The sequence below is a fragment of the Pseudorasbora parva genome, chromosome 25, assembly GCF_024679245.1.
Source record: "Pseudorasbora parva isolate DD20220531a chromosome 25, ASM2467924v1, whole genome shotgun sequence".
NCBI lineage: Eukaryota > Metazoa > Chordata > Actinopteri > Cypriniformes > Gobionidae > Pseudorasbora > Pseudorasbora parva.
The window spans coordinates 31,579,558-31,594,630 of NC_090196.1; the positions used below are offsets into that span (position 1 = coordinate 31,579,558).

General features: G+C 37.9%; 1 protein-coding gene across 5 annotated transcripts in view; it reads right to left on the minus strand.

Moving 5' to 3' along the window:
- The window catches only part of neo1b (neogenin 1b), a 256,016-nt gene that overhangs the window by 186,522 nt on the left and 54,421 nt on the right, over positions 1–15,073 (minus strand). For all 5 annotated transcript variants that reach the window (XM_067437193.1, XM_067437192.1, XM_067437191.1 and 2 more), the window contains exon 2: positions 4,283–4,600. In XM_067437193.1, coding sequence (XP_067293294.1) covers positions 4,283–4,600 — 318 coding nt within the window. The remainder of the gene's footprint in view (positions 1–4,282; positions 4,601–15,073) is intronic.

The following is a 15,073-nucleotide window of genomic DNA, read 5'->3' on the forward strand; positions in this document are numbered from 1 at the left end:
TGAAGCTTAAAGTAGGGGCGAGCTGGGCGTCGCCATCTTGCGAGCGAGTCATCGCGTGTCACTCCTGGATAGAAGAAAATGGCCAAAAAGGTTGAATGTTGGTGGAGCTTATCTAACGGAATGACTAACAGACAGCAGATAAATGGCTATCCACCTGTCACTTAAAGTAACCACGCCCTTAATGCAGAAATGCAAGTCTTTATATAACGTAAACGAATGAGTTATAAAAAAAAAAAATCACCTTCAGAGTTGAAGGGCAAAATTAGCCTTATAGGCCAAAACCACAATTTGTACCAGGCTGTAAACATGTTTTTTTCTGCTGTAAAGTTGGGAATTTTAACATGGGGCTCAATGAGATTCTGCTCCTTCTGGAGCCTGTCCCTAGTGGCCAGTTGAGGAATTGCAGTTTACATTACTTCTGTATTGGCTTCAAGAGAAGAATGTGGGAGGTTGCCGCTTAGTTTTGATCAGCATGAGAACATTAAAAATGCCAAATAGCATTCCTATCTGTAATATGACATTTATATGGATTGGTTTTATGATCTCTATGATCTTTTTGAAGCGTCAAAGTGGTAGTTGTGTGACTGTCAAAGGAGGGACAGAAATTGATCCGATTTCATAAAAATTCATTTTTGGGTGAACTATCAAATAAATGTTATGGTTTGTTTTGTATTCAAAGTTGGGTGTAATAATAATAATGGATCAGGGTTTGGCCACACCCCAGTGAACAGCAAACCAATCAGAGGCTTCCATCAAACAATACTGCTGTACTCAGCAACACAATAACAAACTTTAGTTCTGAAACATTTCTTGCAACAGTTTACAATCCAGTCTTATACAGAACAGAAAGGTCTGCAGATTCTACTGATACAGAACTGCCGACATGCGCACAGATCGATACATTACACTACAGTACAGATCAATACGGCACAGAACTGCAGAATCATATGAAGTTTATAGCCTGTAAATTACATTCAAACACTGTACAAAAAGAGCCTGAGCACACACCATTTAGCCTACTAAACCTGTTCCTCACAGACTGCAATGATATTAAATAAAGAAGTCTGCAATCAAAAGACAGAGATCTCAATAAGAGCTTCAATATTTCAGCAACTGATCTGAGCTGCTCCACAATTTCTTAGCTCTATTCTCTTATTGTGTGACAACTATTGACTATTTTTCTTTTAAGGAACTTAGGAGAAACATCTCTTCATTACCGGTTGATTACTGAATGGTTACCGGTTTCATGATAAACCACAATAAAATGTACTTACAGTTAGTAACATAGTTTAAAATGTAATAATTAATACCGTTTTTTATTATCACGATTTTGAAACCTAGCTGTAAATCCTGTCCAGTCAGCGTCAGTCTGGTGCAGGCGCAACATTGTTGTTTTTATGAACGAGAAGAAATGGCAGAAGGCAGTGACAGCGCTGGGAGATTTTTCAGCCTGTTCTAAAAGGACCAAATATGAGGTGTGGTCATATTTTGGCTTTTACAAAAGTCCTGAGGGAAATTTAATTGAGGATGGTCACCCTCTCTGCAGAACATGTAAGAAGAAAATACTATCAATACTAAATACATGTCTGGGAAATAATAACGTGAAGCTTCCATTATTTATTTATTTTTTTGCAGCAAGTTTGGTTTGGCGCCAAAGACGAACAAACAAGTTCAGACAAGACTAGGCTGACATTTAAGAGATAACAATTGTATATTCATTGTACACTTAATACACAAATTTACCACAGATAATTACGGAGACATATTGAAATGAGAATAATGTTTTAAATCTTACCTGTTTATAAATCCATTTTGTACAGTGCACAAAACACTAGTCCAGACTGGGGATGGCTCGATACCACAATTTTGGCTTCGGTACGGTACCACAATCTAATACCGAAGTACCGATATTAAATCGATACCACAAGGTCTGATATTAGCGCGGGTATATTGCACACGAATGAGAACAATTATGCAAGTTTTGAGTTTATAAGTGGGAAATTACCACAAATGTTTATTAGTAAATTAATCAGCAAAGCTTATCACATCAAATCAGTCATTTGAAAACTTAATTGTGAGAAATAATTTCAGCAAAAATCTCAAAATTAGCAAATTGCTTCTGGTTTCAAAAGACATCGCACTACACTAAAGCAATCTGCATAATCCGATTCAACATTTCACGCTCGTCTCGGATGGATAACGGAAATCATTTGAACACGCAAGAGATTTTATAGCATTTCGTAATAACAGTTACAGGAGACATGAGCTCATAACAACGACACACACACACACACGCCTGTAATTTAGAGCTCGCACATTACACATTAAGTTTCGTTAAACTGTCAAATACACAGAATTATGTACAAATGTCCGTCTTTAGTGAATATTCACATAAACACAGTCGGTTGTGTCTAACGCGAATGTAAATAGTGCAATAGTAACGTTACACGTGCAAATATTATGAGATCTAAATGTCATTGGTTGAAACGAAAGCTAGAGATTTTGTGATATTCGATCTTATGTTAGGCTATGTGTGTAAAAAGAAAATAAATGTCTAAATGAGATGGTTTGAATGATTCACTGACCTGTCGATCTCTTCAGAAGTCTTAAAGTCAGGATAGTGACAGATGCTTCTTGGCTAGGTTTGATGGTTCTTCATCAGTTTTATAAGCAAAGTCATTACAAATTTCAATTCTACTCTTCTCTCTATTAATTCGTTTTGGGCATCTTGAGAGAGATTCAACTGCTTTATCCATTTTGTTGTCACATTAGCCGGTTGTTTCGGGTCAGTTTGGGCAGGGTGCTGCCATCTAGCGGTGAACTTCGGAACAGCAGCATATACCGAAATGTGCAAAATCATGATATCGTACCGTTTTAAATAAAATATATACCGGTATTTTTCCAGTACTGGTATACCGCGCATCCCTAGTCCAGACAAGATGATCACAAGAAGCTTATAATAATTATAGTAGTATTAATAGTAAAGTCCTCTGATTTAATTTTCAATACAATAAAAAACTGAGACGCAAGTTGCATTTGAATGAAATGAGAGAGCGTGATTCATGATGTGCGCTGTTTAAATGCGTTGTTATTGACCACGGCCATTATAAGGAAGGAAATGCCACAGAATAGAATCTTGTTTAGAGCTGCTTTATTTATTTGGTGTTTATTGATTTTCAAATATAAAACTTTCAGTGTTTGCATCTGTTCTTTTTGAACACTTTCATCTCATCACAAAACCGTGATAATATTGGTAATCGTGATAATTTCGGTCACTATAATAGTGATATAAAATGTTCATACCGTTTCATCCCTACATCTGAGGCAAATTTGATATTTTAATAAAACGTTTAACTCTTCTGAGAGCAACCAAGAGCTTCCTTTGAGCTCTAAAAGCATATTCTGGGATGCCACACAAACATATTACATTAATTCTGGTTCTTCCCGTTTGCTCAAGAAGTAAAACTAGAAAACAGTGGAAAACTCTGCTGGGCGTCTTTAAAGGAAATGGAGGTTCCAGTCAGAGCAAACTGTGAAGGCCCGGCTGATATCTAACCCTGCTGTTCAAACACACTCTAATCCTGCTGTTAGATTCATAGCATACTGTGAAGCTCGACTACAGCGAGCTGACCCGCGTTCTGTAGAGGAAAACCCACGACTGATCCGGGATCTGCACTCTGAACTCTGACAGAAGGATGAGTGCCCAATGGACTGATTGATATTCATTAGGGGTGTAACGATAAATCATGTATCAAGATCGATATAAAAATGTGCCGATATGTATCGTTGATGTAAACGACATGATTTGCGATATAGAGTTGTTTTATATAAGGCTCAACTTGCTGTATTTACAAGGTATAATTTGCCCAAAAATGTAAACTCTATCATTATGTACTCGCCCTCATGTCATTTCGTTTAACTCCTAAACACAAATGATATTCTTTATAAAACTGAGAGATTCCTGTCCCTCCATTTAAAGTCCATTCCTCTCAAAACATCATCACAGTAGTCCATATGAGACATCAGTGGGTTAATTAGAATCTCTTGAAGCAGAGAAAACACATTTGGGTCTAAAAATAACAAAAACTACGACTTTATTCAGCATTGTCTTCTCTTCCGGGTTTGTTTTCAATCCTTGGACTAAATCTATAATATCTGAAACTGTGTGTGAAGATGAACGGAGGTCTTACGGGTGTGGAACGACATTAGGGGGAGTTATTAACGACATACATTTCATTTTTGGGTGAACTAACCCTTTAAGATGCGAACTTCATTTTCATACCTGCCACTGTGAGTCGTGCGGTTCGGCTGCTGATGGTACCCAGATTGTCGATGGTGGCCACGCACTGGTACACCCCCTCATCAGGCTTATTGTGTTTGGAGTGGACCACCGTACTGATGAGCAAAGAGCCGTCCGCCAGCTGTCGCTTCCGGTCATCCGCCACCAGGTTTAGAAACGTCCCATCCTTCTTCCATTCGACCCTTACCGGAGCGGCACTATCAGCAGAGCAGTTCAGAACGGCGGGGAGGCCGCGTACGGCCAGGGTGTCGACGGGTTCAACCGCGAACCTGAACGGGGTGAAGCCTTGAATGTCAGAACCTGAGGACAGAGAGAAGAATGTGTTATACAGACTATTTGATGCAAGAGAGTCATATGACCAACTGAAAATCAGGTCTTAAATCAACACCAATAGCATGCAATAATAAACCAACATAAATTTAGAAATTATGCTCTCAAAAACACAAAATTACAGCTCCATCATGTGCTTTTGTTGGATAAGTGATTCCATTCTGGACCCTCACCTTTCAGCTAAGCAAAAATACCTCTGGGAAAACTTATAAACCAACATAATTGCTTGACGATCACAGTGACGTATAATTAAAAAACATAACAGTGTTCAGCCACTATCCTGCATTGTTCAGACAGCACTAATGGCCAATTATCTGCATCGGTGGTGTTGTGTGAAAACAATTACGGCAAGACTTTGCGTAACGTAGCAAGCTGCTTCGCACTTTAATTACGCAGGAAATGACAAGCTTTTCGTGTTCGACACAAAGCGCAAAATACATAATCTGAGACAGAAGCTGCTTGCTTGTCGTGCAAGCTAATTTGGTACTAAAAATAAGTCTTTATAAAAACGCTACCTGAGAAACAGATGCAAACAGCACATAATTATTACATTTATGTCATAAAACCATTCACAGATTAGCTACTTTAATGACGCTATATAATCGGCTCAATTTCATTTCTAACATTAAACAGAACTAAATAATGAAGCCTTTACAACAAGCTCCAACACTAAGGAATCGGAGTCATAGTTTGGCACCATTAAAACAGAAAAGCGCTCAAAACTTGACAAGAAAACTTGTGCTTTCTCCATCTAAAAAAAGCCCATGTAACGCATAAGAAAGCCACAGTTGCATGCTAACTCTAGACAAGCCAGCTGGAAAACATTTGGACTAACGTGGCCAAATGTGCCTCTGTTTGCGGTTTTGGATGTTTGTCACAGGCTGGCTGTGAGTAATCGGATGGAGTCCAAAATTGCTGTTGGGGGGCAACAGTGATGCATCCTTGACCCAGAAGCCCCGAGACAGCCAGAAAATGAGGCTGTTGGGTTGATAAGTATAAGCTGTTAGCCTTAGTCTGCACACTTTGAGGAAAAGCCACTTCAAAACTGCCCCAGTCAGCGAGACCTCTCAGAAAGGGGCAAGGACTCTCCAGGGAAATGGCATACTAGTGAATGAGAGGAGAAGAGAGAGATACTGACACATACAAAGACTGAAGAGAACGTGAAGTGGACTAGAACGGCTGGGAAGGAAAAGCGGCAGAGATACAAAAACAAAATCAAGGAAATCGGTTTAAGTGTCACATATTTCCTTTCTCCATTTAACAAACCATGACAAGCTTCCGTTTTAGAGCTGTTGCATTGTGGGAATGTGCACGAGTGCCACACTTAAGAGACCAAGAGATGGTGGCGAAGCGTAGATGAGCGTGAAAGGAAGCACAGTGGCGCTTTAGCTGGCGTTACAAGCGAGGATTTGCCCATCCACAGTCTCGAGGGTCCGTCAACATCCACAGCCTACTAACAATTACAGAGCCAAGAAAATAAACTACAAGTAGACAATTCATCAATTACCCAAGTTTAAAGGTGCCTCTAGTGATATTTTCATGCAGAAATCATAATTATGCACTAAAAATATACACAACTTATTCTCACACCACACATACACACACTGATAAAAAAAAAATTGCAGATACCGATAATTACTGAATTTGAAACTCAATAACCGATACAGGGCTCGACATTAACGCTTGTCCGGGACAAATGGATTTTTTGAAGGGACAAGTGAAAGAGAATTTTACTTGCTCGACGGACAACAAAAAAAATTACTTGCTAATCACCAAAATGCAAAAATGATTGTGCATTAAATTAGTGTAAGTGGCGATCGATAGTGGATAATAATATATGATGAACTGACGATAATAAGGTCGCGCTGTTGACGCTCGTGCAGCCTCTCGAGGAGAAATTACAACACTAGAGTGTTTAAGCTGTTTCCTGAATCCCATCACGACTGAAAATGATACTGCTTTTATATGAAAGTTTCATAAACAATTAACATTCACTTAAAGTCACTCATTTTAGATGCAATATTGAGTGAGTGCTTTTGTTCGATTTCAGCAGCGAAAATCGTTCACACAGCAGAACCGTAACGCGTCTCACAGCAACACGTGTGTTACTGAACGATTCAGTGTTTGAATGAATCGTTTGAATGAACGACTCAATGACTCACTCATTAAGACGGCCACCTGCTGCCACCTACTGGAGGTTTAGTTTCATGTTTAAACACACTTTCCAACATTTCTTATGTGTCTATTCAAAACGACATCTCAAAACATTATTTAATGCAGATTAGGGCTGGGATAAACGATTATTTTTTAAACGATTAATCTAGCGATTATTTTTTCGATGCATCGATTAATCTAACGATTAATTTTTCCTGTCCGATTCGGTTACGATTCGATTGGATTACCGATTATCTCCCCATTAATTGACTAATAGCAATTTATACATGTTGATTTAATTATCTGAATGAAAAAAACTAATTCCTTAACATTGCAATATATGTTTATTGCTCTTAAAATTCCAAAGTAAAAGACTATACAAGAACAATGCATTCAATAAAATCATAACAAAATACACACACACACACACACACACACACAATTTTGAAGTTACTGCACTCTGCCTTTGTATTGTCTGCAAAAAATGTGGAGTCATGCCAAGGCAAAAGGCAGTAACTTCCATATTATCAATATTTGGTTGCTGATCACCTTTTACAAAATCAATATAGTAACACCTGTATAAAATGTAATGATCATGGCATTTATTTTGGATGATTTACAATTAATTATAGCCATCTTCTTATTACCATCATGTGCTTTGGCTGCATTCTGATGCCATTATTAAGGACACAATACGTCTTGTAAAGAGTATCTTCATTGCTGTGCAGCAAAACTTACAGGTTGATAGGTGACACTAAATATTATGAACAAGATAAGATTTTTTCTAATGAGTAAACATTTGCATATATAATGCAAAGATATAAAAAATAGAACAAATAACAAATCATGTAAAAATGCATGTGATTGTAATAAGATAAATAGCAAATAGTGCCGCTGGTTAATCAAGGGTTAAGTTTGGCTATCACTCTAATGACAGCCCTGACTGGATCGGATGGCCCATTCATAGGCTAAACAGAGAAATTATTTATTGCAATATGTTTTTAATGTTTTTATCTAGCAAAAAATTGATACAATAGGCTACATAGCTTAATTACTTTTACATCTTTGAATGAAAATCGCCTATAGCCTAAAAGGACAACTTTTAGATTGATGTGAACGACAAGTAGGAATAATTCTCAGAATGCTTGTGGATTAAACATCCCCGATGACATTCATTGCCATGGATTTTATCGGGTTTACAAGAAAAGCAAGGATATATGGATATAATTGCGAACTGTTACTACTGATTGTTTGCGTGAGCGCACGCTGTCACGGCATTCGAGTGCACACAGTCGGGCAGCCCCAAACTGCCTGACAGCGCGCTGAGTGAATATTCTGCATTATGAAAACATGTATGACAGTACACAGGCTACACCGTAACTTAAACGCGGCAGACTTTAATAGACAGTAAAACAAAGGCGGGACACCATAACTGGATGTCGGTACCGTAACTTAATTTAAACATCTGTCTTCCTGTGTGCAGAAATTTGTTTATGTAGCCGTGACAACAAAACGCGTGCATGCGCACCTGTGTATAAGAGCGCTTGCTCCGTGCGCGCCGCGCGCCAACCCGCAAGCCTTGCACTTCTGAAAGTCTGAGGAGCCACTCGTGTTGCTACCATAGATATACATAATAAATAATATACTTAATTACATAATATACTTTATTATGTATATCTATGGTTGCTACTACTCTCCGGCGCCACCATCTTTATTTTGGGTCTGACGAATCGACGCGCATATTTTGTGTCGACGTATTTTTTGCGTCGACGTCATCGATGACATCGACGCGTTGTCCCAGCCCTAATGCAGATGTAATTTTTCAGTGTAACTTATAACATTTTATTGTCAACAGCCCTTAAATCTTTTAATTTAGTTGAATGTATTGATCAAATTTAACAATATAAAATGAAACCTGAAGCATAGCCTATATTTAATAAGATTAAGGGGGAAATGCCCTTTATAAAAGGTAAAAATATCACAAATTTGAAATGATTTAATAATAATAATAAAAAAATTAATTCACAAATATGCAGATTTAAATATGTCAAAGCTGATTGAACACTGGTGAGAATATTGCTTCATAATAAATTATAGTTACAACACACACACACAAAATTAAAAAAATATTGAACTTTTTTCCGGAGAAGCAAATTTTTTACTTGGACAAGTGAATGAACGATTTACTTGATCGAAGGACAAGCACATGAACATGCTTAATGTCAAGCCCTGCAATATATTGGCCAATAAACCAAAATATATTTTTTAAATATAATTTTATCACAATTATGAGCTTCTCATTATAATTTTTCAAGCAATTTAAACCTATCACAGCGAACGGTGCACTTTTTCTTATCCTGCTGATAGCAATAACATTAAAAATTTGCATATATCAGGCGCGCAAATATAAACAAACAAACAAACAAGCAAACAAACATCTAGAGTAGTCAGGAAATGTCTCGGCGAGTTGAAAAGCTGTCTCGCCTCATTTCTGACGGAGTGTGAAGGTGAGGTTAGGCACAGAATATGCCAATGCTACGTTTATATTACGCCTCCACTCTAGTTTTGCTTTTTAATAGAAATAAAAACGCTTGAAATCAGATGGAACCTTTACACTGCTTGAGTATTATTCATATTCAGAAAGTAGAACTAAAATTACATTTATTACAAGTTGAATAGTTTAAACATTTCAAAACGCACCTGCAAACAAATTTTTCTAGTTATTCAAGTTATAAAAATACTATGTAAAAAATCTCGTCTCACATCTCATCTTGTGAGATTAGTGTATCGTCACACCCCTATTAAAATCACAGCCTACTAAAAAAAACTTTTTAGAAATTAAAAATATAATTTCTATGGTGAAAAAAATATGACACGACAAAAAATGTATAGAATAAAAAAAAAACATTCACATGCTCTCAGTAGAAACAAAAAGTAAGCTAATTTTACATAAAATATCTTATTAAAATTTGACAATGATAAAACTATAAAAACATATATCAGCCAATACCGATATAATGGTCGATATATAGACCCTTTTACTGTTTGTATACAATGATGACGTAGCAACGTATGCGCGCGCATTTTGGCAACAAACTGTGGCGAGAATCAGCAGCATGTCAAGCTACGTGAGCGGATTAAGCAACACAAACCGAGAAAGTTATTTTAAAAAGTTGACTTTATCAAATGGTATTCGGCTACCAGATCCGTGTACTATAGTGGAGTGGATAGAAGACGTTAGCAGATGGCCAGATATAACTTAGTGGTCATATATATACGTATTTAGTTGAGAAACCGAGCGTGTACACCCGAGACAAGCATATAACGTTAAATCACTGGATGCTTATGAATACGTTTTCTGTGGGCATGTACAGAATGTCCAATACAATTTTCTACATTTATTCTTATTCTTCACACAGACATACATTTATCCTTTTCCTTACATTTTATGTTGTTATTGATTCGTGTCGACACACTTCTGTTTAAAGTTTAATTGTGTAATGCTATAGTACTTTAATAGCAACTATGTTGCTTGCAAACATTTCTCAGATGGTTATTTTGCAATTAAACTATTAATAAAATCATTACAAATGAAATTGATAAGTACTGTGATTATTGATATGATAATCTGGGGGTGGGGGGTACATTATACACACCAGTGGCAGCCAATGTTCGGAGGTTTATTATAAATAATTAAGTTTCAAGTGCAGTAAATGTTTTACAAATGATTTTTTTTTTTTTATGCGAGGATTTTTATGTCCTCGTTCCAATGCATTTAATCGCCTGCAGCCACAGCGGTACGCCGGTTCTTCTGAAACGGCCGTGATCCTGTCGGAATCCTTTAAAACTTAAGCCAATTGGTGGAATAGCGATTAGTGCAACCGAAAACGCAACAGCCAGATGCTGGGAATACATTTTGATGCTGGGAAACCGTTTTGATAAACTTTCGAAGTTGCTCACACGTTAGATCCACTAGGGAACAACACCACTTCCGTTGCCAAAATGCGCGCGCAACTCTTTGATCACGTGGGCTGTAAAAGGGTCTATATAATGCACCCCTAAAATAAATAATATACAAAAAATAAATAAATGACACCTAAATTATTATTTTTCAATAAACCAGAATAAAAAAATGGGAATATTGCACATCTGGTCTGTAACACAATTAAATGCAGTTAAATGCCTGTATAAAAAAAATGTTTATTGGAGTTAACTGTTTTTGAGGATGGCACACTTTGCTTTAATCCAGTGGGAGGATTGTTCTGCCCACTAAATCATGTGAAACATAAAATTAGTGAATGAGGCTCAATGTTTCAGAAAGAATCCATAAACGGCTCGTTTAGTTAACTCGGCACATTTGAATCACATTTAAACTTTGTAGCCAGCGTTGAATTACATAAATTATGATTCTCACTGACCATACTGTCGGACAACAGTGGTCGTTCCTTCTAGACTGCTAAAGAACAAAAGCATTCGTATGTATATTCTAGCAGCTTCTAACACACACACACACACACACACACACACACACACACACACACACACACACACACACACACACACACACACACACACACACACACACACACACACACCTTTATTTCATTTCCTCGATTCACTTTAAATTCACGTAAACCAACTTGAATCAGAATTAGAGAGTTTGTGCTTTCATCTGTGTTTTCCTCTCTGTCTTTTCATCTTCCAAAGGCAACTTCTCTTTTCATTTCTACCTGACGTTTTCAAACACTTTTAAATTTGCTTTGTGAACAAACACTTGCAATATCAGGTGCATTGAGGGTTTCAAATGCTGTAAGCAAAGTTGGACGTAAAACAAAGTGCTCATTAGCTTTTAGCAGGTAATCAATAGCTGCTCTTCACACTCATCAGCCAATCACATACTGGCCCACCCTTATCCCTTCCTGGGAGGCATTAGCATGTTAGGACACTTAACCTCACGCTGTGGCTCAAGATTACAGTTTCACAGAGAAAAACAGCACATATAATCCGTCTCCATAAGACCTGTGTGTGTGACAAGTGGGCCGCTTCACTGCAATAAAAGTGGGGCTCATCTGGTGGAGTGGGGGTCCTCCCTCAGGAGTCCATTTCTACCTCATAAAGCATTGAAATTGAGCATCCCAGAGGGCACACACATCCCACAATCCATTTCCACACCTACTGGTAAGACTGAGAACACAATACAATCAGAATCAAGGAGAATATATTGATTGAACTTTGCCAACTGCCGACACAATCGGCTAATTCAATTACTTTATGGGTAATTCATGAGTTTGATTCAGTTTGATTTCATTTTACAATATTTACTTAATTTTTGAAGACAACCACAACATTAGGCAAATATTAAACTAACAAAGGACATTTTCTATATTTAGGCACTCAAATAGCATCTATTTTTGTCAGAAGTGGACGTTTGTTTTCAAGAGTTCCAGACAACAGCTGTCGGATTATAAATTATACAAATCCACTGAACCAAAGCCTTACGTCAACCGCCAACCCAAAATATGTTACATATTTTATAATATATTTAATTACATTTTCAGAAAGCGTCAGAGGTATATATGAAACCCCTAAATAAATGAAAAAAATCCCACCTCAGGCATTGAAGCCCCTTTATCATTTCCATAATTTTCTGATATGGACACCATTTATCTTAAACCTAGCTACAGAAAGCACTGAAATTGTCACTCAAAACAGAATAATACCGATATAAACTAAACATAAAATTGTAATGTATGAAATTTTCCAATTACACACTAAGAATTATAGATATATTTTTTTCTAAATCAAGATGCATCATTTATATATATATTAAAAACAATAAAAGTCTAAAGAAAAAATGGACAACTAAGTGTAAAATAACATTAATAAACTCTATTAAGACAAAGTCCTTTTATTCAGCACCATAGATCTAAGGTCTAGACATCCTTTATCCTATTATTTAGTATGAGTAAAATACTTAAAGGTCCTGTTCTTCGCGATTCCATCTTTCAAACTTTAGTTAGTGTGTAATGTTGCTGTTAGAGCATAAATAATACCTGTACAATTATAAAACTCAAAGTTCAATGCCAAGCGAGATATTTTATCTAACAGAAGTTCCCTTTCAAAGCCTACAGCGATCGGCCGGTTTGGACAACACCGCTGCACTTCCTGCTGTAATGACGTCACTAGAACCGTTTGTTGACTAACCCTCCGCCCACAAGAACATGCAAAATAGGGGGCGTGGTCTCGTTGCTCTCTCACGTGGAGAAGAGCGCGCGTTCAGCGCTTGCATCTCCCCGTTATGGTAAGAGGCGGGACCTTTCCGGGCAAAGTGCGCTAAGCTGCTGTCCAATCACAACACGGGAAGCGCTGGCCCAATCAGAACTCGTTACGTGTTTCTGAAGGAGGGACTTCATAGAACAAGGAAATCATCAGGCCGTTTATAGGACAGAGGAAACAGCGCTGTACAGATAAGTCAATTGTGTGAAAAATACTGTGTTTTTTTAACACGCCAAACATGAACTCAAACACGCGAAGAACGGGACCTTTAAGTGCTGTTCAAATCAGATATTTTAAGCCTTTTACTCAAGTTGTATTAAGCTAGGTGATTAGAGTCATTTTTGCTGTGAGGAATCTGAACTGTTACTCAGGTATGGTTTTCAGGTACTCTTTACACCTCTGACATTGTGTGAAAATGTGAGGAGTGTTAAAACAAAAGTGCTCATTAAAAATATAAATATCCGACAGGTATCGATTTTTAACACGTTGCAACAATGCATCGTATCATTAGACATTAGATCGATGTATCAATCTATATCGATATATTGTTACACACACACCTATTTGTACTTTACCAGCTTCCATATTAATTTATCTGCAGCTCACAACTTTAATTTACTGGATTTCTTGCCGTGCATGTAGATTTTTTTTTGTGCGCAAAAGTTACGCCTATACATTTACACGTATTTATTTAGTTGATGCTTTTATCCAAGTCGACTCGCAAAAAAGGGATAGTTCACTTTAAAATGAAAATTGTCATCCTTTACTCACCCTCAAGTTGTTTCTAACCTGTATGAATTTCTTTCTTCAGCTGAACACAAGGGAAGATATTTTGAAGAATGTCAGTAACCAAACAGTTAACTGGAGCCATTGACTTCAATAGTATTTTTTCCCCTACTATAGCCCCTTTCACACTGCGATTCCGGCAAATACACGGATAATGCGACCCGGCATTTGTTCCCGGGCCGCTAGATTTGGTCCATTCACACTGCCAGTGAAATACCGTAATATGTGCGCTTTCACACACAACCCGTAACGGTCCTGGGTCGAGTTGACACGTGACTTCCTGATGTGACGTATAACGGCGAGCGATCTCAGCTTCAGCGCGGATAGTAAGGAGCTCCGTGGTCTCGACTTGTGTCCAGTTTGCACACATTTCTGCTTGTTTAATTTTAGTTTCTTTTGTATACGAACTCTCTCTGCGTTTAAAACACCGACGAGCTCTTCTGGCACTGCAGGGTTGTTGTTAGTGAAAAAACAAGCTCTAGGAGTCGCACGATAACTACGTACACGTTGCGGCTTTTGTTTCGGCTTTTGTTCACACAGCGCTCGTGTTTGCTTTCACACAGAAGGCGACCTGGCAATGTTCCGGGAATATTGCGGGTCTGACGTGCAGTGTGAAAAGGGGCTTATGAAAGTTAATGGCTCCAGTTAACTGTTTGGTTACTGACATTCTTCAAAATATCTTCCCATGTGTTCAGCTGAAGAAAGAAATTCATACAGGTTAGAAACAACTTGAGGGTGAGTAAAGGATGACAATTTTCATTTTAAAGTGAACTATCCCTTTAAAAGGTCCACATTACCTACCAATGCAAGGTTCATAGTATATTAAGAATGGCTCAGATGCAAGTAAAACCATCAGATTACAAAACATTTCGTTTTATAAGACTATATTTACTGCAGCTCATCTCGATGGAGGTGATGACTCTGGTCTAGAGGGAGCGTTTGCAGTACGGTAATTGATTATGGCAAGACAATGAGGGCTGATTCTTTGCACGCCACACTTTCATCACTCACACGAGTGAGAACAAGCAGCCTGGCCCACGGGGGGCATTATGGGAGTCTTCAGAGAGGCTGGAACGGGCCTGTCAAATTATTTCCCCCTCCAACGAGAGACGGTTTCGGCAGTCTTCAAGACCCAGCGGGAGGGGGAAGTCACTTCTGGTCCATTGACACAATGGCACTATTGAGGGAGGCTTTGACAAAGACTTTGCCATTAATCAAATTACAATA